We start from the raw sequence: 26,859 nt of genomic DNA, 5'->3' as shown, positions 1-26,859 counted from the left end.
TCCCATTTTAAGGTAGCTTAATGTCTAGATGCCTACCCAAATACATTAATGGCGATCTGCTTAAATTTCTTTTATAACATACGCATTCGTTCTACTTTGGGTGTTTAATAATAATAATAATCCGAAAGAAAACGTACATTTATTAAAAATAATTTAAATATAATATACTTATTTGTCATACATGATAGATAGATAAGAAGATTATTGATTAAGTCTGAAAGTAATAGATAATAGTAGGTAATCCCCATGTACTTAATTTGTACCTAGATTAACGGACTTTTCAATGCCTATCCGAGAGAAATTTCTTAGTGAGTTGGATCGTAACGTTCCAAGAAGTTCGAAATACTAATAGGCTCCTGCTCAAAGAAGGAGAAGAAACAGGGTAGTTTTTAGTCAGTAAGAGTTTGCTGACACTCCCTCTCGCCTCACCTTAGGCGAGAGATGCCATTGAACGATTTTCCCCCCTCAAAAAAAAAAAAAAAAAAATACTAAGTTGCTCTCCTAAAATTAGGTCAAGGACATTAAAATTTTTTTAGACAGTGTGACGCGGATGTAACAACAACTATTATTAGTAACAATTGTGAATATTTAAATATAAGAGTAAGTAATAGTCATGCATTATTATTGATCCATAAATATTGCACTACATAGACACCCAATGTCAACTTGTTCAACAAGAGTTAATTGGCTTTAAATGCTATAAATTTACACAGATACTCGTGTACGTGTAATGCATCCATCTATTGTCGTGAATACAGAATGAATAAAACATTAAAACTAAATAAACGTATTCTCAAATGTAAAGCACCCGTATTTTTTGTCATTGCATAAACTAAACGTTATATTTTTTCTTTTTATCCCGAATTATGTGGACAAGGTCGTGTCACAGACTAAAAATGACAATTTTGGCGGGCTGAGTTTAGTACTTTTTTGTTTTTTTTTTGGCATTTTGATCTTGCATTTAATTGTTCTTTTGTTTTTAATTCTAGTTTCGATGTTGTTTTTACTTTGAATTCTTGTTCTTAAGATAGTCTATCTGGTAATCCCCACCGGGGCAGTACCTACTATCTTAATTACGATTCTGTATTTTTATTCACGAAAATCAAATTAGCTCTCAAATTGGATATTTTACATACACTTTTACAGACCAAACCAACATTTGGCTATACTTTATTATTCACTAGACCAGCTGGGCCTATTTTACTTTTAAACATACGAAAATGACTTATTTACGAAATAATAGTTAAAAATGTAAAATAATTAAGTTATTTCTCTGGATACAAGTTCCGTCTATTGGCGACACAAACGACCGAAACGACCTGAATGACATTGCGATGTGTAAATCACCTTTGGATAACGTTCGGTTAAGTTTATTTTATTCTATTATAAACAAGTTGATCTAGTGCACTAGTACTAATCTAGAGGATTTGCTCACAATCGTATGGAGTTGATGAAATGACCTGCGTGGATTTGTATCACTTCACTAATACTTTTCGGAGTACGTGTATCCTGCTCGATCAAACCAGAATTTGGTTTGTTTATTTTCATACACTAAGGACATAAGACATATATTATTTTTCATTCTCTGAAGAGGAAACTGAAAACGAATAAACGACGAAAGTTTCGATTACTAAACAAACTCGTACTAAAAGTACTGGTCACCAACTTGCTTTCAGTAACATTTTTTTCAGGTAATGCTTTAATTTTTATCGACATCAAGACAAAGTTTGTATTACCAGTTATTACTGGTACTTATCATAAAATATTTAATGATTAGTTATTTAGTACTTTTCCCAAAAAACAGCTGACCTTTCCTTACATTACGGAATTTATCAGATTCAACACAGATACGATAAATGGCCAAAATGAAAAACATTACTATGAATTCGATAATTGAAATAGAATCCAAACTGTTGAAGCATGATTTTGAAATAGGTAGGCACTAAGATAATGATTAATTCACACTTTTACAAACTGGATACTTTGTTAGCACTGTATAAAGTATAAAATAAAACTGAGTTTATATTTTCAAGGACTTATCCTGCATGTCATGCTAGTATTCATAATTTGTGCGTAACATAATTTTCACAACTTTTTACTTAGTTCAAAAGCCTTATCCAAATCTAGGCAGTGCTCAAAATTCCAAACACATTACACAAAATAGAAAATAACTATATACATAGTTTTTGTATCAGTTTCCATAGCAGAAACTACTTATTAATAGTAGTTCGTGTCCCTATAACGTAAAAGTCAATGAGTGAAAGGTTATCATTATCGTAGCAACTATTACATAGCAACTTGTAATATTCTGTTATGTAGTTGGCATCTTAGACATTATAGCGTGACCTATAGGAGTGGCGCTATACTGACGTATTCTTTAATCATGCAATATGCAGCTACAGCCATGAACATGATTGCAGATTGCACGCGATGGCTTATGTTCAAAATTTTAATATGAAGTGCCGCAGGGCGGTATTTTGGGACCAATTCGTAAATAGGGAAACAATATATTGAAATATGAGTAGGGTTTGTATTTTAAGTATAATAACTTATATTATTTGATAAAACAACAATCAAAATTAATTATTTTGTTATCGGCTTTCTCACGTAACTGTTTGACTAGGAACTCTACCAGTTTCAAGCCATGCTAGAGGCTCATATTCATGAGCAGCATTCGCCGCGTTGTGTGTCGCAGAGTTCCTCGTCAAACAATTACATGAGTAAGCCGAAACTAATAATTAATTTAGTATGTTTCACGAAAGTAATAATAAAACAGTGAAAACTTTATTTTTATATGTTAAATAGATAGTTCTTTTTAAGGTTGTGTTGATCAAAGTCGTTGACCATGACCATACATAGCTAATGTCTACTTGTAACGTAATCTAATGCCCATTTACCAAGAAGAAGTGGAACGCAACAAAAACGTTTTAGTGCAAAATAAAGACAGAAGCGATAAGCGTTGGTAATGTGATGGAAATTGAGAAGATTACGTGTAATGGCAGAACATTAGCTAGGCAGACCTTCAACTTGAAAATTATGTACTAGCACTAGTCAGACAAATAATATAATGAAACTGAATGTACTAAATTAAGTAGATGAATATTATTTCTTAAGATTTCGCTACGGTTATTAATTGAATTCAATTACAAAAGCATTTATGATAAATAAGTAGGTAAGTTGATTATTATTTATGATTAAAGTGAAGTGAGAGAAAAGTTATTTGTTACCATTCGTACCACGTGACGAGCTGGTCTTTACTAATTAAATGCTTCTTTGGCTCATATTTTTGCCATCTTTGAAATTGTTTCTCATGTACTTGACGTATCCTTTCTATAATATTCAAAATAATAGTATTCTCAATTGTCTTAAGTATTGTATTTAAATAAATATTTATGTACATACATAAAGGCTTGGCGGATATTATTTAAACGTGACTCAAATGTGTAACAAACTGCCATTGATATGTTAATCCTCTTTAGATACTGGTTGGTTACGATTTACCGCGCTTTTCCACGAACACAATTTGACAGCTGTCATTTGCTTAAAGTAATACGATCTTTGGCGCCATTTTCATAGAAAGCATTACAGACAGATGTTTTGGAACAATATACACGAATTAATTTCACTTGTAACTTAATGTTAAAGCTAATTTATTGACTAATTTTCAATTTTCATGAAGAAAAGGTCTCATCTCATCCGAGTGCCTTATATTCTACATATTCTATTCTTACTGTCCGTAGTTTTATATTATAACGGCACGGATATGTAAAACCAATAGAGCACGATTTACGATTTTAAGACAACACTTTATTACCTACATCTTGTTCATCAATGATCCTTTCACAATTTTGCTATCAGCTTTTATAAGATTTATTGACAAGTTTCTGCTTATGACAAGTCGATCTTTTAATCGTATCTACGTTACATATTTCTTAATTTTGTGACGTAACATATTAAGTAACATGAGCTTTCTTTTTCATCTTTCTCTGAGCAGGTTTAGGAACTAGTTACGCTTCGGAATTTGGACACCCTTTTGGTACTTCTAAGAGAGTTAATTGTGCCTCTTTGGCTGAACAAATTGAAAATAAAATTAGTGTAACTTATATTACTAATAATAATAAGATTTAAATTACACTTTATGCTTATGCATAAAGTCTAATTAAAAAAATGTTAAATGTCTATCGTATACTGTCGTTAATTAGGGATATATTAATTACACTAGGATTATCTTCTGTAACTTTTATGGTAGGTATTTAATTAAGGAAGATCGTCCGTAAATGAATGTAATGATTCTGAGGCTTGTATACTAATTATCATTAATACGGTTCTTTCTTAACCCGTTATTGCTTAAACCTCATACCTTCTGAATACCGTCAAATACTTGGAGCGGAACCTTATTAGAGGTTTGTGTACTTTTAATTTTGTAACTATTAATTACAACTTTAGGTATATCTGTTTGAAAACTGTCCGGTAAATATTGTGGTCCCAATCGGGACTCTAATTTAAGATAGTTTGTTTGTTTGGATGTTTGTCCATCAATCACGCTGATACTACTGAACGGATTTTGATGAGTTTTGGTATACAGACAGGGCTGAGCTGACTTGGGTGATATGATACTTATTATCTCACAGGAATGCGGGCCAAGCCGCTGGTAGAAGCTAGTGTTTTCATATTAGAGAAATACACTTGTGTTTAACGGCGGAAATTAACATCCTAGTCTGTCTGGTCCTAGTTTTAGACTGTTCGTAGAATACTTAGAAATATCTAACTGCGCATATTGTCTTAGTTCTTAGGTATATACCAAATAGAATGAACGAAGAAAATACGTGTTCAAACAACCTCATTCATTTCACCATTGTCAAACACAGTGAGTTGAATAAAATAAACACTTCAACATTATAAACGGACCGGTCTTTTGACGTCCATTTTCCTATATTATCTATGCCCCCAGACTTGTGACGTCACAGCTCCCCACTTCCACTTACAGACATTACGCGAAAGATATACATCAAAATTATGCTTACTGATAACTTCAGGTAGTAATGTCTAAATCTAATGGATGCTTCTTATCTTCGAGTGCAATAAACTCGACGTCTAGATAATTATATTCTGAAATGATTACTTAGGTGTATTTACTAGTAAACTCGTTCCGGCTGCGTGATTCTCTGACTGTTTTTAAGCTACGTAATAAATACAATGGATAAGTAAATAACAACTTAGGTATATCTAGTTTGTAGGTACGTATGTATTGTATAGATTTTTCTGTAGAAGGAAATTATGAATACAATGTTTTTCAAAGGAAAGATGAAGAAGACATGTGGATGACTAAAAAGAAAGAAGAATGGAGGATAATAGTAACTATAATCATTAATAATTTTGTGTTTTTATGGAATGAGAACCAAATAAGCTGATGGATCACCTGATGGTAAGCGCAGCCCATGGACACTCGCAACACCAGAGGAATTACAGATGTGTTGTCGGCCTTTGAAAAGGCAGGAATACGCTCTTTTCTTGAAGGTAATTTTTTCAACGTGCTGGTTCTACGATAATGTTAAGATATTAAAAAGTCAACACGTAGCGCACTAATAAAACATAATCACGATGGCATTGAAGCCAGACACATGGAGTTTCTAATACTTTATTCGTTTATTGTAAAATCTTAAGGTCAAAGACCTGAATTTGGTGTCAAAAATCTCTGAACCTATTATTATGAGACTAGATCTAGATTATTCGTGAATAGTTAGTATGAAAGGAAACAATTTTCCGGTCTGGTATTATAACATAAACGAGGTTACGGTTATAAGAGGGTATTCAAAAGGATACCTTATTTGTTTAGCAATGGAGTTAGCATTTAAAAAACGAAGACGAAGAGAAGTTTTTTTTTTATCATGTAGCTGGTAAACGAGCAGACGGATCACCTGATGGTAAGTAAGCGCCGCCGCCCATGGACACCCGAAACATCAGAAGCATTACAAGTGCGTTGGCGGCCTTTGGTGGGTTAGGAATTTTAAAGTTGCTGGGGAATTGGGGATAGGGAAGATTTGGATGGGGGGCAATTTGGCCTCCGGTAATCTCATTGACACAACGACACACAGCTATAAGGTTATGATTTTTATTAGTTTTCAAACTATTACCCCCTATTACTTGGGACTTATGTACGTTGGTTACATTGTTTAGCGGCAATACGTGCAGCAATGTGCACCCTTTGGGGATAAAAGGCGAGACGTAGTTGTTTTACAAACTACATTGTACATTAGTAGTGGTTTGTATACAAACCACTACTAATTAAAAGTAAGTACCTAAGTAGTAAGTACCTGTATTTTGTATAGTATAGAAAAATAGTTGATACGACATGCATGTTAGATTAATAAAGCATTGTTCGGGCTTCCTACAATTGTTTTCAGCAAAGAAGCAAATCAATTGGCAATCATTGTTACAAGGATTCTTTTTCATTTGTTTCATACATTGATTATATTCCGTATATTATGTATACTAAGTACTTATATACTGATAATATGTAACAGATATTAAATAAAGCACTCGAAATGGTAGTATGAATTTTTTAAAGGATACATTACCGAAACATGATTTTTTATTAGGATATTGTCGAAGTATTTGGAGCTGTGTACCTACCTTCTAAGGACTCATGATCAACTGGGCGGCAATTAAACTGGGCCACGTGATAGTTGTACAAAATTAATTATGCCTACTATTAGTGGCCAACTGGGCCGAACGCACTTTGGTCTACAAGATTTTATTATTTAATTTGCTTGGTTAAGTGGGCCGCAAGTATCCAGTAAGGCTTACAGAGTGTTTCAGTAATTTCAAATATTTACCTTGTGGAACCATTTTGTTTTACTTATATACAGTATCTACAGCCGTTAAAAGTAAAGTCGCTTTCTTCCTTTGTCGTGCGTTTCTTTATATTTTGTTGTCGTTATATTTTGTTCTCTGAACGGTGGTCCGCAATGAACAACCACTACCTTAAGCTATAGGTATAACGTTACGTATTATGAAACATTCTCTTTTAACTTCAAAAAAGACAATCGCCAACCGCTACCTCCTATCACAAACCACCGCAAATCAACGCACACCATCCAGCCTGAGGCAGAAATAAATTGATGATGCTGCGATGGACTACTGGCCAGTGCTTGTCTAGTAGTGTCGGCGCTGCGCTGCGCCCGTCCCCGACCGTGGTGTCTGACACGTAGCCGCGCGACTAGTGAGTGTCTGCAGGGTGCTGGCATGCGGTGCTACTAGGTAAGCTGCAGTGCTGGGCTGCTCACCGCATCTACCTCAATATTTGCATCAACTACTGCTGCTCTGCGCCCGTGCAACTCAACACTCCTGCGCAATTGTACAGATTTGTGCAAATCAAAAGTTCGCTAACAGTTCAATAAATAAACGAATAAATAAAGTCAGCAGGTAGCTCATGCAGACACGTGAAATGTATCGAATTAACAGGTGTGTGTGTGGAGGTGCTGGGGCTTAAGTGACACAGCTCAGCATGAGTGTGGGATGGAAACAGTGACCAGTGTAGTGCAATACAAAATGACTCACTACTGCCTGCGTGTTGTCGCTAGTTGCGTGCGACCAGGAAGTGGGACCAGGGTGGCTGACACCGTGTATCTTAATGTAACAAGCACTGGCCAGTAGTCCATCGCAGCATCATCAAATTTTCTGCCTCAGGCTGGATTTGTGCGTTGATTTGCGGTGGTTAGTGATAGGAGGTAGCGGTTGGCGATTGTCTTTTTTGAAGTTAAAAGAGATTGATGTTTCTAATACGTAACGTTATACCTGTTATAGCTTAAGGTAGTGGTGTTCTCTGCGGACCACCGCCGCAGAGAACAAAATATAACGACAACAAAATATAAAGAGTGCACAAGACAAAGGAAGAAAGCGCACTTTACTTTCGTAACGGCTGTAGATACTGTATATAAGTAAAACAAAATGGTTCCCACAAGGTAAATATTTGAAATTACTGAAACCTCTGTATCTGCCTGTATTGGATACTTGCGGCCCACTTAACCACAGCAAATTAAATAATAAAATCTTGTCCGCGAGACCAAAGTGCGTTCGGCCCAGTTGGCCACAAAAATAGTAGGCATAATTAATTTTGTACAACTGGTCCACGTGGCCCAGTTTATTGCCGCCCAGTTGATCACTGAGTCCTTCTAAGGCATATAATTTTTGAGAAAAGTAATTTCAAAGTTAATAGGGATGATGACGGGGTACGAAAATTAAAAATCTATTTAGTCCGTCATTTAGGAACCTAATGAAAAAATATTAGATACGTTTGTTTTTTAAAAAATATTTTTTTCTAAATACGTGTCGAATGTTTTAAAATAATCTATAAGACGCTATAAGCATTAAAATAGAAATTAGTCTTTTACTTCTACCCTATTATTCGTGTGTAGGTATTTAAAATTAATTTACGTCTAGGGTGGTATTGCGCTGGCTGACAGGCAGTTACGGTTCTTCTTTGGAAAAAGAGCCCTAGAAAAAAAGTCTTATGAAAGAAGCATCAGTGTTCAGTTTCCTCCATAGCAATTACTATCACAAAATTCGTATTCATTGAGCTATACATATACACATGTAGGTACAATAGTTATTGACATATAGATAGGTAACTAGGTAAGCACAACAAGACGTCAAATCATGACGGATTAACCAATCGGTTGACAAAATATTTGCTCACGTGACACACCCTAAACGAAGCACACAAATCATTACAATTTGTAACTACCTACGTATGTAAGTATCGAATGAGTCCACAGAAATGGGTTTTGATCGATAGCTCTTAGCACGAAAACGCCTACGAGGATTATAAGCTATACTTACGCACGTAGATGAGTAAGCTAGGCTAGGCAAAGAGGCTTAAGTGCCTGGCAGTCTAGACATGAGATTTCAAGTCGATAAATCAGGGACGATTCGCTGTATACTACAATTTTATTCTAAACGGATTTACGTAAGAGCTATAGTGATGTTCTATGTATGTGAATACATGCGACACGTGCAAAGAATAGGTAAATTTTCTAATTAACGTTACTTTGTTAACTGTCGCTGTTAACAACAAAACAAAAACAAAAGAATGACTGACTGACTAGATGCTTAATTTTAAGGATAAGCGACTATTGTGTCCAAGTCGTGTGTGAAATTGTCATTAACAGTATGCACCAACTGCTGTGCAACGTGATGCGGGTGTCTATTTCCGCGTCGGCCAAAAAGTGATAATGGCATTTTCTGATTAAAATGTCATCATTCAACCTGGTTAGGAATTCAGTGGTGTTTCACCCACCAAGCACGTAAAGCTGTTGGGTTCTGAGATTGAGGGAATAAGTACTTACTCGTAGAGAGGGCACTTGTATTGGCGCATACTTGTGCACTATAATATCTCCTGCATAGTGGACTAGACTAGTTAAACAGAATGGCTACAGCTGATCGAAAATCAACAGGGAGATTTATAGAGAATAGACCACATAATTTCATAAACCTTGCCTGCTTTACTCTTCGAATTGGGGTAATGCGATGTCAAATACGTAGTAGCTATTACATCAGAAGGTATAGGCTACTATGATGCAAGTATAATGTTATATTTGGGCAGGAATCTAAAGAGATAAGCTATGCAATATGTAAACAACTTACGTTAAAGATCCGATGTGACGACATTCAGAATTGTGTCAAAAAAACAAAACATTAGTCATAATAATTGCTTGGAAATTCAGAGGTTCTGTACATTTTATTCCCAAATTGTTACTGAAATGTAAATGTGAGCTGTGTTTTATGGACATCTAACATCAGTAAGTGTTTACGTATTTCTTGAAATCAAATCAAAATCAAATCACTGTAATGCATCTATAGTGTATACAGTGTGGTCTACAATTTTAACAAAGTAATATGCCCCAACTGCGGGCCCTTTTGGGCACCGCAAAAGTACTTAATCTACTTAAGTAATAACAGGTAACATTGTTTTAATAGTATTTAAAAAAATATTAATGTTTTTATTTAAGTATATACGGGTGAAGCCAAGTGAGGATTTTTATAGGCGGGGATTATACCTATCGGATAGAAAAATTAGAGCAATAAACTTTTGTAGCAAGACAAGTCAATTACGTAAATGGGATTCATAGTCTGGCGTCAAATTTAATTAACAGCATGGCGTTATTAAACGTCTAGCGGTCTAAGCTAAGGTCACAGAACCAAACGCTCGATATTGGCTCAGCTGTATACAGATTTGAGAGAACCTATAACTTAAATTTTATTAGAACCTAAGTATAGGTCTACTTGAAGGCTTTGTTTTAAACCAGTTTGAAGTGAAATGAGTTTTAAAAATGGTAATATACAAATTAATTTTATAAGACGCCGAAACTTTCCTTTACTTTTTAGTTTTTTCTATAAATGATCGGTCGATTTTTAGCCGCTGTCTCGTTTAGTGGTAAGTGATGATGTGGCCTACGATGGAGCACGTCTGCCCATAAACAACCTTTTCACTAGGGCCCTGAAGACACTCAGGTTATACTCATCAGGAAACAGACTCCGGCAAAATAAAATATATTTTGGTAGTACGATGTTCCATTGTAACTCTTACGGAACTCTAAAATTACCGATGGACAAGTTGAAGCTTGCCAAAAAGCTTGTAATTAAACTCTATTACAGACACAAACCAAACAATTCTTGAGCATTTATTCGTGTTGAAAAATTATATTTTCAACTGGCGTTAAGTTTTACTAGAAACAGTTGTTTGGCAACACTCGCGAGTGCCAATGCCGGTCATTAAACCCGTACCTGTTTTGTTGTCGTTATGCTAATAAAGATTAACGAACAAGTCACATGATCGACTAAACTGGGTCATATTTGTTGTTTTTTTTAATTTTCCTGCTGCAGTGCAGAGAATTTGAAATAGTTAACGATTTTTTTAAGATAATTGTGCCCTTTTAAATTGATTATTGCAAGATAGAACGATTTAAATTTTATTAGAGATACTTTAAAGATTTATTTTTTATTGAGGCTATTGAAAAAATAAAGCAACACCACATTACAAAATTTTATTGCGTCAAATATTTCCAAAAATCTTGTCATTTTACATAAAGATTAAATCTTATTAGATTATACCTAGTACTTCAGAAAATAGCAAAAAGCTTGTTTTGTAAATAAAAAACCGTAATTTCACTTGAAAAACCGGTAATCTGAATAAAAAACCAGTTGTATCGGACTTTGACCCCTCTAGGCATTGACACGGGGACGAGGACACGACTATTATCGCATCGCAATAAACATAATTCTAACTGTTATTATATCTACTAATCTTTTAAATTCATTATTATAATGTGTTAATAAACAATTATTACAGAGGGTCCAAGGAACTAAGATGACCCTTTGATAAAGTTAAATCGAAAAGCGACGCGACGCAAAATCTTTGGATGACAAACTGTTATGTTCATAAAAAAATTTTATAATAGGTGAAGTATATTGGAAGCTCATAAAAATAATTAAACATGGTAAATATCACGGTTTAAGTTCAAAGGCCGACGATAATTCTAACTGTTATTATATCTACTAATCTTTTAAATTCATCATTATAATGATATCTGACATTTTTTATATACATTAGTACCGTTTGATTACTCGTCTTTATCAATTAAGGTGTTTACGATTTATAGCTATGGTAATCCTAAATAATTTACTATCTATATTTTTATCTGTTGTATTTTGTACTGGTGAAATAAAAGTCACCAAGATTATAACAAAGGTCAAGTTTACACTAGAAAAAATTCAACGTAATGGTCAGGTCATTGCAGAAAGCGACCTTCACACTTTAATTGCAATCGTTGCAATAGCTATTTATGGATTTTCTAATTTCATCTCTCTAATATAATTTGTACTTGAAGCTGTACAATGATACATATAATTAGACGAGCAATTACTGTCTCGCTTCTCGTATACAAGATAACTTTGAATGATAAACGTTACTAATGAGCGAAGGTCGTCTACATTAAAGTAAACAACACGACACTTCAATTTAAATCCCAAAAAATACAAAATAAAAAATGTAAAATACAATTAAAAAAAAAATCCGCAAATAAATAAGAGAACTTACCTTCAAAAATTCGCACCCGAATATAAACAAAGATGGGAAAAGAAAACACGTCCACACGGTCCGGCTGCCGGCACGCAACTAAAGATTTGTAGGGTTTTGTGAAACTATAGATACAGGTCATAGCGACCTCTAAACAGGCTTATCAGCTAGGTTCAATGGCAATAAACGGCTGTGATATCTCTTACGTAATTAGGATACTGAAAACGTGATCTTCGGGAGTAGGGACTCTTGTCTGGATTATTGGACTTTGGATCACGGAGCTGTCAGCGTCTGATTTCAGTGGAATTCGTAGCTATAGATAATATTTGTATTTGTTCAATTGTTGGAGTATAACATGGTTATATTATTGGGGGGTTTCACAATGAGTTTAGATAAAAAGGAGAAAATAGAAGAATAACCGGGTTGGCCTAAACTAAATATTACTTATAATGGGCATTCCAGTTAGACGTAGATTTTTTTATATAAACAAAATAGTAACAGACATGAAATGTTTTTCATAAAAAGGAAGTATATTCCATTCACACATTCAATAAACATAAATGATGTTCAATGAAGAGATTAAAGGGCGATAAAAACAATAATGTAACTATTACTCAGTCATTAAATATTATTCCATTCAGAAAAGGGTGGAGGACCATTAAAAGAATATAATGAGGAGACAGTGCCAAGGGAATGTTGAACAGAAATAGCATAACGTACACGTAGTGGACACATGGGAGTGCACGAATATATTTTTGTGCAGACATGTGTAAACGTTGGCACTGGAGCATTCTTTTATAGTTGCAAGCGTCTATTTGTTTTGTTGTTTCTTAATGGATTTCTAGGTTTATCCGATGAGTGACATATTGATGAAAATAGCGGACAAGTTTGTAAAAACTTTGGTTGCTGATGCAGTTTTGGCGTTTTAAATGTGCCTCAATGTGGATTAACTAAAATAAATCCTTTATCTTTGACTGTGTTGGATAAAAGAACGAGGAGTTGATGCAGGATAACATTTACGAGAATTTATTTCAGTGCAGAGACAGAGATTCACAATGTACATTGGTACTTATTGTGTAAAAAAAAAAAACAGTAAAATGATGGCCTTTCTTTTTCTGAAAAACCAAAATTTTATCTGAGACAAAAGTCTAATACGATAAGAATGAAAAATAGACGAAGGAATTGAATGAATTCCGTAATCATAGAATTTGTCTAGTTGACTTTTAATGAATAGTTGGCATTATGCCCGAAATAGATCACGAGAAAGGGAGATATCACGCGCTTACTGTTAGAATGATCAAATAATGGCATGCATTTGACTCCATTGCACGTGCTGCAGACCCAAGGTTGATCCACTTTGTAAACAAATTATGTTAAACAATTGCAGTACTAGCAATTTTCAGTACAAAGTTTAGTTTTTCGAATAAAGATAATGATAAAAATGAAGTGTCATTGTTTTGAAACATGCACTGCTGTTCAGCTGTGCGGTTGATATCGGATCTAGTAAAGATTATTGTAGATATAATTCTGATAACGGCATCGTGGAGTTCAATTCAGAAAAAGCGTTTATTTTACGAAGTTGGTTATCGAAATCTTGTTCAATCGTATTTTCCATAACATTTTTGACAGTCTACACTACCAGACGTTTCCAAACCTTTTCCTAGTTAAGGACCACTTTTATATCATTTTAGTTAGGTCAGGGACCACCATTGCTATTACCTTTTCCATGTGAGTGTGCGAACACTCAGATTTTCTCATTCATACATAAAATTTGATTATTGCAATCAATTGCTGCTCTCAGGTGACTCGTTTGATAGAAGTTTAATTTTAGCTTTAACTGTGGTATTTATTGGACAGAGTTGTAGTCTTGTGTATTTGTATTTTTCATTTCGCGGGCCATTTTTTGTCTTTTGCGGACCACCAGGCTAGTGGTTTATAACCAGCTGCGAATTACCTAGCGTGTTACCGGAGCTCCGGCTTAAAAATCAGTAAGAGTGACACTCCCTCTCGCCTTGCCAAGGGCGAGAGAAGTCATTGGATGATTTTCCCCTCTCAAAAAATAGTGGTTCCTAACTAGTGGTCCGTGGACCAATATTAGGAAAGGTATCTTTTTTTCATATATTTGACGATCTTTAGAAATACGAACTTGTGTTGTTAAGACGTCATGTGACGTAAAGTATGTAAATGTTCACAGTTACTGCAACGGTGATTGAATAGTTTATGTGTACACAATTAGTTGTAGGTAATGAATTATTATGTATGCGATTCCGAACAATTAAAAAAAGTAGCACAGTTAAACCAATGCACTTCGATTTTAAACTTTATCTCGTTTTGGTAAAGACGTATTTTGACCGAGTTTAAGTAGAGAAGGTTAAATTCTTCAAGGATGCATGCATGGGTGAGAATTTTAAAGGCTTATGATGGTATTATCAATGTAAGTAAATATTTATGTTTTACGTTAATTTTTATTTAATTAGGTGCTTACTTGTTCTTAAAAGGCTTTAGAAATCAACTTTCAAACAAGTTAATTTATAAAAAAAAATCTTAAAATATAAGTGTCTACATAATATTAGAGATGCAACTTTGGAAAACCGAATCTATAAGTAAATATTATTAAAAAAAAACAATGCTAGTATGGACCGGTAATTAAATACAAGAACAACACATTTCAATTTTCTGCTGCAAAATTAATCAACATCAACAACCAAAAACTACAATAATAAAATTGATTAATTAGTTTTACTTCATTAAAATGCGCAGGTATTAAATTACACAGTCTGTTTTAATAACTACTTGATACGTACTGGAAGACAAAAACAATATAGAATTATAAAATAGTTTTCAACTTACCGGTTATATGGATTTCTACTAGACGTAATGAATTTTGTTACGTGTTTTATTTTTAAAATTATGCACGCGTGAGTTTTAAAAACGATTACACAAGTTGAACTTGACGAGATGACAGTTGAACTGAATGAAATGAATGGTTTACTAGTGATGTCCTTCTAGTCTTATAAGAACTGACATGCGTAACAAGCCGACATGACAGTTGTTAATAATTGGTAATCAGTTGTTGCTACAAACAATACATCATTAATTATAAAACAAAAATGAATTTATAATTGTTAGTCTTATTGAGTAACTAGTTACCTACATTATTTGAAATAGTTTTTTCTCAAAACTATGACGCCAACGATTAAGGTTAATAAGAAATCCTGTGTTATACACCAATCTATTAACAAATTTCTATATTCAACATTAAAAAAAGAAATACGTTAGAAAATATGTAAATAAAATTGCTATAAAATAGAAAATAAAAACTAGTTATAATATAATAACAACATTCAATTTTAAAACCGTTATTTCATTCATGTTGTCGGTCTTGTCACTATTACAACACTACTTCGTCTATAATTTATTTATTTATTTAGTCTATGTTTCACATTCCCTGGGTTGTCTGTGTCTGTGCTTACGGAAAATCAACAATTTATCAAAACTTTGTTGATTTTGTGTTAAAAAGAAAACAATAAATCCCAATTAGTTTCTCAATTACAATAACAATCTTAGAATAAATATTATAGTTTCTAATTCACTGACAACAATATAATAATTAATAAATTATATGAAATAGTAAAAGTGTTGCGTTGCAATGGCCTCTACCTCCGACACTGAACTGAATATAAATACAGCCGTCCATGATACGAACACAAAGAACCTAGATGCTTGTTGTCGCACTTGTTTGAGAGATGTGCAAGGCGACGACAACATGTATGATGTATTTCAAGACGGATCACATCAATTTGATATACCTAGAATAATATATTTGTGTACCACAATAGAGGTAAGTTAGAGCTCGTTTTAGGTACCATTAACTTCACCATGTCACTGTTGTTGTATGGTGTGTTTAATCATGATTGTTTTTAGATCAGTAAAGCAGACCCCCTGCCAAAGAAAATATGCTACAGTTGCTACAGCTTCCTATTAAATTATCATGAGTTTAGAGACACAGCTATATTTGCTGAACAGCAACTGCAAGAACATATAGTAAAGACTGTCCTCATTAAGTCAGAAGACAACCATCTTGGAATAGAAGTTGAAGGGGAAAATAATCAACAACAAAGTGAAAATGCAAATGCAACTTTAGATGGTGATTCCGAAATGACTGTAAAAGAGGAAGCAAACCCATACTCAAATATGTCAGCACTAAGTTCAGATTTACCAGATATAATAGATGTTCCCGAACTCGAAGAACAACCAACAAACTTCATGGTAACATGTGATGTTTGCGGCAAAGACTTTATATCAGTTGAGAAACTACAAAAACATAAAAAGCGTCATGAAAAAACATACACTTGTATCATTTGTTCTGAAACGTTTAATTACAATTTTAAGTATATGGAACACATGCTCACACATAGGCCCACTGTAGATAAGCCACCAGATGCTGAAACAAGTACTGAAATGAACGCTGAAATGAATGACTCTGACGTAAATACTGAGATAAATCACAACACTGAACAGCCACAAACACTCCAATGTGAAATCTGTTCTGAAACATTCAGATCCGTAAACTCTTTATCGGCACATAAAAGAAAACACACACCAAAAGACAGAGTGCTCTGTTGCACAATATGCGGTATTGTTTTCAAAAAGCTGTCCCATTTAAAACGACATGAACTGAGTCACGGTATCAACAAGCCGTACAAATGTACTACATGTCAAAAGGCTTATGCAACGGAATCTGCGTACTCAGATCATATGAATAAGCATAAGGGAATAATGCCGCACTGCTGTCCAGTTTGTATGAAGTCCTTCACTCATCTCTCAAGTTTGAAAACTCATGTACGGGTACATACTAAGAGGAGACCCTATTTATGTCCGACTTGCGGAAAGACATTTGATTCGAGTACTAATTTGAATCAGCACTTGAACAGACATAAGGGTTTGAAATCATTTGCTTGTAATTTGTGTCCCAGGAAGTTTGTTAGTAAAGGTAAGTCTAATTATACATTTCTTTGGTTTTTCAAAGTTTCACAGCACAGGTTCATTACCTTCTGGTGTAAGGCATTACCCAAGGAAGGCTGCAGCATGTGAAGAACGGCAATGAATTATTGTAAGGGCTTGCAACCAGACCTATATGACAACCATGACCACTCTGCCAAGCGTGTAACAACTACAAAGAAGTATGGCATTAGACTCTGATTTCACATAGCCCTTTCATTATATTACACATTATGGCAGTAATGCCTCTGTACAATTGTATGTATTACAATTGTACAGTGGTACATTAATTAATAAAATAAATTACTGTTCCTTTCTTCCTATCCCATGGGATAAAAATAATACTCTTATTTTTGATGCTTGAATTTGTCAACTTTAGTAAGAAACTGTAAAAGTAACTTAATAAAACTATAGAAAATATTTTATAATATTTCAGGGGAGTTAAAGTCCCATGTGGTAACCCACACCGGTGTGAAGTCGTATACGTGTGATGAATGCAATGCATCGTTCACCAAGAACAGCTCTCTGACCACACACAAGCTCCGACACTTGGGTGTCAGGCGCTACCAGTGTGATGCTTGTCCTATGAAGTAAGTATACGTTTTACTAGCCTAATAATTAATAGCTTATTATTAACTCCCAATATTCTCGACTGCACGGTTTGCGCGGTGGCTTGCAACAGACTGCCGTGCAACGTGTAGCGGGTGCGCTTCCCCCACGGAGAAACTCTTAGTGTGATCCACTAATTGTTGTTTCGGGTCTGGGTGTCATGTGTATGTGAACTTGTATGTTTGTAAATGCGTCTACAATACAGGAGATAATCGAAGTGTGGGGCAAGGTTTTATTAAAAAAAAAACTATAGACATTATTTTCCAGAGTTGCTAATTTTTAGATGTGTTCAATTTCTATTTAATGTAATGAATATTAAAGTTACTTCACAATTCTAAGCAAGATAACGAAATAGTAGTTTCTAGTCAATCTATTAATTATAATTATTTACTAATGGTAAATGCCATTAAAGTAAAATCTACTGATAAGAAAAATGGACTAGCGTTCCGTAGCGTCATCTCGTAAGAGAAAATGGTACTACTTACTAGCTAATTTGCCGCTAGATGGCACTGTTTACAACATTTTAATACTTACCTTTGTTTTTGTAATACAGATTTACATGCAAAGATCATTTGAAGAGACACAATAGAATACACACAGGAGAGAGGCCCTACAAATGTGAGATATGCGATCGTGCGTTTACCCAGAGCAATGACTTGGTCAAACACAAGCGTTCACACCTCGGCGTTAACTTGTACAAGTAAGTCTAACATTATTTTTTATTGTTAGCAAGTTTTCAGTATTGTATGTGAATCCTAATGACATATCAGCATTTAGGCCGTATTTTTGCACACCAAATGATAATGGTGCAAATGTAGAAAGAGATTTTTTATTCAATCACAATTGCTGTCAAATATTGAATGTTCAATGACAAAAATCTAGCTAAACCCTATTGGACGAAGGACGACAAGATCGAGAAGTTCACACTACTACCATCTGGTGAGCAGAAATACGATAGGCCCCATTCGTCAACCAGTGGTTACAAGACAATTTGAAAACAATATAATTGTTTAGAAAGATCCACAATAACCTATACCTTATATTTATTTCCAGATGCGTACAATGCACACAAAGCTTCAGACTGCTGACAGAACTTCGGCAACACATGTCGGAGCACTTCTTATCTGCCCGCCTTGAAGCATTAAAGTTTACTAACACAGATAATAATAGTCAGTCAGCTAGCAATAGTCAGCGTGTTGCCAATAGTCAGCCTGCCGGCATAAGTCAGCTACCTGGCCCAAGTCAGCCAGTCGTCATAACTCAGCCAGCTGACATAAATCAGCCAGCTGGCATAACTCAACCGGTTGAAATGAGTCAACCAGTTGACAATAACGATTCCATAACCGTACTACCTCAAAATGACGGTAACAAGAGTGAACTATGAATAGGAAAACAGCTCTTTTTTAATGTCCATCTATGGTCAGTTTTAATAGCCTTTGTGTATAGATTTGCGCCTAATGTTAAAGTTTAATGTAGCTAGCAATTGTTTTGATATTCCATTAAAAAATGTGTCAAAATTCTATCTGTATTGTCTAGTTACTAAATCTACAGATGTATGTGTTATTGAAACTGGCGACTTGTGAAATAATTGAAAACATTGGACACGTATTTTTGAAACTTGTAATTAGCTTTTTTTTAAAAGCGCCTATACCTAGACATGCGTTTTTTGTCACTAGTTAATATACCGTGTATTTATCGGATTTAGTACAAACATTCATTGTTTACTATAGACTACCGTGAATCCGGTAGAAAAAACGGTCCGTTGTCCGGTGGAAAACGGACGTATTAGCTCTTAAAATAATAAAGTCGCAAAGTGCCACTGGATGCAGGGAGCTTACTCTTGAATCCATTCCGATCCGTCGATATTTATATTGTAAAATTTTGTAGTCTTGAGTTGCAACACTAGCACCCATTGCATTCGTACTGCGTGGATTTTGGATGAACTAAATAGTAGAGTTTGGTTTTATATTCCGTACTCTGAATGGTATTTTAACAGGTACGATTGGGGTTATATAGTTTTGACATTGAATAATTGTTGAGATTTTATTGGATTGACATTGAGATTGGTTTTAAGAGTATAGCGCCCAGTACGCTTATTACGAGTTTGCTTTAGGTAGTAACCGAAACGAGAGCACGTTCGGCGCTCTGATTGGCTGGCTCGAATTACCCAACCCAGTCACTAAAGGAGGCCTATTGCTCAATAATGCACGTCTTATGGCTGAAATGTGGATGAACGAATTAGTTCTTTTTATTTGGTAAAAAATACGTGTCTAATACTTTTTCATTATGAAACCGATGGACAAAATCGATGTTTGCTTTTGATGCCCCATTATTACAAGACTTTGAAGTGAGCCTACAAAAGGAAAGATGACATTTTTTTGTAAATTTTATTTAGTAGGTTAAGTAATAAAATTAAAAAAAAGAACAAAAAAAAAATTGGCTGATTTGATTGTAGTTTTTATTGTTATATTTTTTGGCAATCGATTTGTGGTAGATTTTTATCGGGTGGGGGATTTACAATTAAAAAAATGATTATAAATAAAATTTAAACGTATTATGTATTTAGTATGGTGGTATGGTATGTATGAAAACAATGGAGAATTGTCATAGTAAAATTATTATATTATGGTTTAAGAAATAACGCCAATAAAGATCAATATTGCTTGCACATCAAAGTATCCTGATCTCATATTGTCTTCAATACATTTTTAATTTTAGTTACTCAATCAATCAATTTGTGAAATAATTATGAATATTTTATAAGTGACTTCAACCTAATAAAATCTTTGAATTATTGTTTCTACGACAATCTAGAAATTTATGGATCTATGTAAGTTATCCGTCTGCACGTTTACCGACCTATCGCATAAAATGTTCCTGATGTGCAAGCATAATTATGTATGTTTAGTACGATAAGTTGAATAGAATATTTTTCTTTTTACAACACTAATTTTCGATGTTATGTAGGACTGACTATTTTAATTGGCTTTATCTAATTAGAAATTAATTAGTAATATCGAAATTTATAAAACGTCTTGATTTTTTAAAATAATTATTGACGGATTTAAAAATAATCGTTTATTCTTGTCATCTTTCCTATGGGCTCACATTTGACTGATATTTATTTTTGTATGATTAGATTGATGAGTAAGAATTAAGTAGGTATTCAACCATATAATGTAAGTTTAGATAGATCAGAGCCGATAATATTACAAAACAAAGAAACAGTTATAAGATAGGTTAACCCATCCAATTCCTGATCTCAGATCACCCGTAAATCTATGTCATATATTATTTCCTTTTCAATAAAAAGGCACACAATGCAGTAACTGTTCTGGTATTGCTTGTGTCTAAGGGCTTGCTTACCATCAGTACCCTTAGTACGAGTTTGCTTTACGTCGAACGAAAATGAATCGAGAGCGCATTCAGCGCTTTGATTGGCCGGCGTAAATGAACCAACCAATCAGAGCACCGAACACGTTCTCGATTCGTTTCGTACAGGTGACCTGCAAGTTTGCCTCCATATACTAATAAAAAAAATAGGTTCAGTCTATTCTCAAGCACTGATCTATTATAAATTATCGCATCTAATAGGATGTACTCTATCTATTCGAATGTCTAAAAATAATATAATAATCTCATTAATCGATTTAATTCTAAACTGAGTATTCGTATTTTTATATTTAATCAATAAGAAATTATTAGTATAGTTGATCCGAATAATGTGTAATATCACAGTTTGGTCGAAATACGAGAGTGGGAATTTTAGTTCCTGATATTTTGAAAAACATTTGCAAACCCAGGCTGTATGGGAGAAATCAGAAAACTGCACCAATGTCAGTACAATATTATTATCTACTTATACTAATATTATAAAGCTGAAGAGTTTGTTTGTTTGTTTGAACGCGCTAATCTCAGGAACTACTGGTCCGATTTGAATAATTCTTTTTGTGTTGGCTAGCGAATTTATCGAGGAAGGTTATAGGCTATAAATCATCACGCTACGATCAATAGGATCTGCTCGGCAGAGCGGGTGAAACCGCGTGAAAGTAGCTAGTGTAATATATATGGTTATGCATTTAAGATTACAACTTATCCGGAGCTGCGTACAAGATAACGGGTTAGTAAGAGTCTTACACTCCCTCTTGCCTCACCCAAGGCGGTGGGTGGACGGGACTTACTCCCAACAAAAAAAGGTTAAAACTTACAAAAATTATCAAAGTTTAAAATTCATAAATAACAATGATTTGAATTATATTCGCTATCTGAATGTAGTGCAAATATTAAACTTAGTGGGTATAACTCGGAGAGATAGCAATATGCTAAAACAGAAATATATTCAATAACGAGTCTTATGTTATCGTTACCTGCCCAATTACCCCCATTCCTTATCTTCCCAAGCCCCGATTTCCCCTTACATTCCATAAATTCCTAATCCCCAAAAGGCCAGCAACGCACTTGTAACGCCTCTAGTGCTACGGGTTTCCATGGGCGGCGCTGATTGCTTAACATTAGGTGATCGTCTGCTCGTTTACCGGCTTATACCATAAAAAAGCTTATAATTAGAAATTTAATTAAACTGCTCCATTTAATAATTGTGAATGCATAGAAAATAGTAAAAACAATGCTTTTGCCACCGTAATATCTGTTCCTAAATATCGTAGCTCATAAGACTAGATCAGATGGCCTAAAACTATATAATATTCAGAATCGAACTAGGCTAGAGGGGGTCCAGTTGGCATATAGTTTGGGGGCCCACACATACCGTGGAGCGAATAAATCTTCATTTGGTTTTAATTTCGTACTGCTTTACATAAATATATTTTTGAATATAGCTAACAAGGTCATTTCTTTTTTCATTACCACTTAATTGTAGCTCCTAAGTCAGGTCTATTGGGGTCTTCACAGGTTACTGGGCATGGCTATCTTCAACTATACCGCAATATGGCCACTTCGATACTGAAAAAAAATATCAGACGCATAAATGACGACGCTAAAACCAGAGTGATGTAAGTTACATTTTTACCAAAAAATGAATATACAGCTCATACGTTTCCAACAATAACACTTAACGCATTTCCTCAATTTTCTCAGAAACATATTTTTGTGCCCTAGATCACTCTGGTTTTAGCATCGTCAAATATAGTTAGGCAATATTTTTATATTGGACTGTTACTCCCAAAGATCAGCTCATATTAGCTACATAGAAGCTTTATTATTTTTATACATAATGATAATAATGACGATATATTATATATGTAAGTGTATGGATTGAATATCACAAGATTTATAACGAAATATATTTAAGACATTAGTTTTAGTTATAAGTACAATAGGGTATTACCTCAATAATTTTCCTTTTTAATTACTAAATATAGTTACAGGAGTATCTAATTAAGGACACTCATTTAACTGACTTGATTTTAACGTTGATTTTAATATTTTTTACTTTGAGATAAATAAGTATGACTGATGCATTCACATCACAACGCAGAATCTTCTACAAAATCTATCGTTTTTATGTTTTTAAAATATGTAGTATTCAATTTGACTACCTGGAAATTACCCTATTAAAACTATGTATTATGATAAGTTCTTGAATACATTATTTTAGCACCCAATTGTGTCGTATTTATTTAGAAAACAAATAACCTAACCTAGGTTAGGTTAGGTTATTTGTACCGAATGTATTGAACTTGAACTAATTACCAATTGACCATTCCCCACCCCTCTAAAAAGGAAGGGAATGTACCTACCTACCTACTCCTTTTTAAATGGCCAGAAACGCACTTGTAACTTTCAAAGACCCGGAGCTGTGGATTACCTAGCGGGTTTACCGGGGCTCTGACTCGAAAAGCAGAAGTAGGAACAGGGTGGTGTTTAGTCAGTAAGAGTCTGACACTCCCTCTTGCCTCACCCAAGATGGGAAAAGTCATATCATCAAATGATTTTTCGACCTTAAAAAAACTTTCATTAATAACATTTTTAATATGTCTATGATAACTTCTCTGGTGTTGCCTGTGTTCGCAGACGGAGATAAGAAGTTACAAATGTGATACTGGACTTTAAAAAAGGGAGTAAGTATTTCTTACTCAAATGCTTGTTTATAAATAACTAACATTACATATGAGTAAACAGCATGTCTTATGTTATGTTCCACATCGCCCCACCCCATGTTACGAGTTACGCGGAACATGTAAAGAAATATATGTAGTAAGTATGTAATGTAATGTAGCTAGTATGTAGTAGCGAGCCACTTTGTGGGCATTAGGCAATAATCGTAGCAGACTAGCGGGCTACCCAGTAATGCAACAGTTCTAGGTACTTTTATATATAGGTTGGTACATAATAATATGTGGAAAATATATACTATGTATTTGTATATATGACAATGACTGCCTCGTTGACCTAGTGGTTTTAAGTGTGACTGCCGGGAAAGGGGTCTCGGGTTCGATTTCAGGCTCGAGCGAAAAACTGCTGGGTTTTTTTCGGTTTTTCGAAAATTTCTCAGTAGTAGCACGGAGTGTGGAAATGCGCCTACCGCTTGACACAGGTGCTTGCCAAAGAAGGAAGTTTCGGTAAGTATACTTGTTAGTAAGAGTGTGACACTCTCTCTCGTTTCACCCAAGGAGCGGGAAAAGTCATCGAAAGATTTCTCCTCTCCCACCAAAAAGTAAAAAGGGGCCCTCAGCCAAGGTATGCTACGCCACTGGCTAACCTAGAACAAAATATTATTATCAAGTAAGGCCACAATTACCTACGTATCGAGGCCTACGATTAAAGATGCCCTACAATCCAAGTATTATATAGAGCTATTAGGGTAAACTTGCCCAATTCGTACTACTTAAGGAGAACCTCAAAAATTTTGGAAATGAACAATGATACACAGTTATTTATATTAAGTAATTATAATTTCACTAATGTTCTATTAGTATTTCAACAAAAAATAACATAAATCTTGTAAACTTCTGAGAAATAAACAATTTACAAAAACTTAAAAAAAGTACGATTTAAGACCATTCATCTTAAATCGTACTAGTATATTCTTAAATCGTACTTTGAGATCCTATCATTGGTTTACAGTCTTAAAAATCACAATCTTAATAATCTTCTCCTCTTTTTCTTAATCTTAATGTACCTAGATTAATTCTTATTAATACAGCGCATGGTCTTTGCCAAATCCTGACAGCTATCGCAATAATAACGTTTTGTTTTTTTAGTTGTTCCTGCACATAGCTCATGTCCCCATACTTCACAATTACTGCATTTAATCATGTTTTCTTTTACGTCTTCTTGACATATTTTGCAATACCAACTGTCATTTTCATCTTGTTCTTGTTTCGTTTTCTTTAAATTTAGCTTCTTTGATATGGTCTTCTTCTTGGTTTCTTCTATTTTTATTTCGAGCTAAAATGTTGATGATGTTCATGTTGCCATAAAATAGTAACAAAAATAATTAGAAACAAATAAATTAAAAAAAAACTAAAAAATAATCAAGTAGTTAATATTCACTGTGAAATTAAAAATTGTTTTCCTAAATCGTACCGGTACGTTTTAAGAAGTTGCTGCGAGTACGAAATAGGCACAAGTATCAAATTAATTTCAAATGTGCCGCAAAAAAAACTGTCAACGAACAAGCCGGCTTTACTATGTGAAATATATTCACTAATATACGCATAAATATATAATAAACAGTTAAACAACTAATGAACTGTATACTTGGAAGACAGTTCTTGTGAAGTATGCGAAAAAATTACTCAAAAAGTAAGAAAAAACTTACCTGTTCAATATTTTAGTCGGGAGCAACATAACAGGTGTTTATTTGTCACATGGCAATATGGCCGACTATTATTGACATTTTATGCCACCAGAGGTGCTGGTAACTATTACCCAATGCGAGATATAGACGAGGTACGATTTAGGCGCAGGTACGAATTAAGCAAGTTTACCCTACATAAAATAATTTATTTAATAATCACTAATAACTAAAAGTGACACTCGCGCGTTAGATTTTACTATCAATTATATCATTAAACGTGATTTTTGTGTTTATTACGCAATTAAATAATACGTTTATGGGCACTTATATGAGCAGTTATTATTAGTTATGTAAATCTTAAATACTTAGTTATACAAAGACGCTTCATAGTCATTTCGTGGGGGAATCGAGGCTATACTTTGCACAGCAGTTGGTCGCCCAGTTACAGCTTGAACTGAGCAGTACCCTTAGTACGAGTTTGCTTTACGTTTAAAGTAATCAAAACGAGATTGATAAAGCACCCATTTTTTATAGGGGAAACTCATCCAATGATATCTCCCGCCTTGTGCGAGGCGAGAGGGAGTATCAAACTCTTACTGAATAAAAGCCACCCCATTCTAACTACCTACTGCTTTTCGAGCCGGAGCCTCGGTAAACCCGCTAGGTAGTCCGCAGCTCCGGATAGGGGTCATTATCCGGAGCTGCGGACTACCTAGCGGGTTTCATCATCAGCCCTCATGGCCCTTTAAAGTCCATTACGAAGCAAAATGTAGTCACATGCGACCTTACCCATAAATACTTAACCCAGGGCTTAAGAGTTACGCCATTCAACAAGTTCCTAACTCGTAAACGAGTTAAAGGCTGAGCAGTCAATAAATTGCGAAATTAATTAAAAGTTCGTACGTTTTTGTCGAGTTTTGTTGAGCAATGCTTGATGGGTTATTAGGCAGCTACCTGACTATAAAACATCGTTTTACTAGGCACGGTAGCTATTTGGCATGAACCTTAAAATAGGGACGATGACGGAGTATGAAAATTTAAAATGTATTTTGTCCGTTAGGTAATGAAAAAATATTAGACATGTATTTTTTTATTTTGTCATATAACATAACAATACTTAGATAAAACGAAACAAAGTTTAGGGTCATAGGAGCCAATAAAATGTACATAGAACTAACATCACGCGATATTTAAAAATCGATATATCTTCGAAAGTATTTGTTTCCGTAAGAAAATAAAAAATACGTGTCGAATATTTTAAAATAAACTACAGGACGGACATTAAAATAAAAATTAGTCATCTACCCTATTGCCTTTGAACTTTGGTTGGAATTGGAACTTAAGAAGTATAAAGGATTTATTATCCAGGAGTCATAGCCTCAGGTAGAAGGTACCTAAGTGCTAATGACTTTTA

The 26,859-nt window shown here is 34.4% G+C and overlaps 2 protein-coding genes across 6 annotated transcripts in view; one reads left to right on the top strand and one right to left on the bottom strand.

The window, feature by feature from the left end:
- LOC118267677 (pyruvate carboxylase, mitochondrial) overlaps positions 1-15,080 on the bottom strand; it is a 38,567-nt gene extending 23,487 nt beyond the window's left edge. For 2 of the 4 annotated variants that reach the window (XM_050694205.1, XM_050694207.1), the window contains exon 1: positions 14,927-15,080. The gene's annotated coding sequence lies outside the window, so the exon portion shown is untranslated. Of the gene's footprint in view, positions 1-12,097; positions 12,251-14,926 lie in introns of those variants that run through there. The other 2 variants (XM_050694204.1, XM_050694206.1) reach the window with 1 other exon arrangement.
- A 453-nt stretch (positions 15,081-15,533) lies between these two features.
- The window catches only part of LOC118267685 (zinc finger protein 883-like), a 115,061-nt gene continuing 103,735 nt past the window's right edge, over positions 15,534-26,859 (top strand). The window contains exons 1-5 of one of the 2 annotated variants that reach the window (XR_007705353.1): positions 15,534-15,917; positions 16,001-17,069; positions 17,514-17,667; positions 18,240-18,386; positions 18,740-21,664. Coding sequence is in view for 1 of the 2 variants with exons in the window: in XM_035581806.2 (XP_035437699.1) it covers positions 15,726-15,917; positions 16,001-17,069; positions 17,514-17,667; positions 18,240-18,386; positions 18,740-19,070 (1,893 nt within the window). In the remaining variant the exon portion in view is untranslated. Of the gene's footprint in view, positions 15,918-16,000; positions 17,070-17,513; positions 17,668-18,239; positions 18,387-18,739; positions 23,308-26,859 lie in introns of those variants that run through there. The other variant, XM_035581806.2, reaches the window with a different exon arrangement.

Source organism: Spodoptera frugiperda, chromosome 6, assembly GCF_023101765.2.
Source record: "Spodoptera frugiperda isolate SF20-4 chromosome 6, AGI-APGP_CSIRO_Sfru_2.0, whole genome shotgun sequence".
In the NCBI taxonomy this organism is placed as follows: Eukaryota; Metazoa; Arthropoda; class Insecta; order Lepidoptera; family Noctuidae; genus Spodoptera; species Spodoptera frugiperda.
This window is presented reverse-complemented; position numbering and strand designations above follow the sequence as displayed.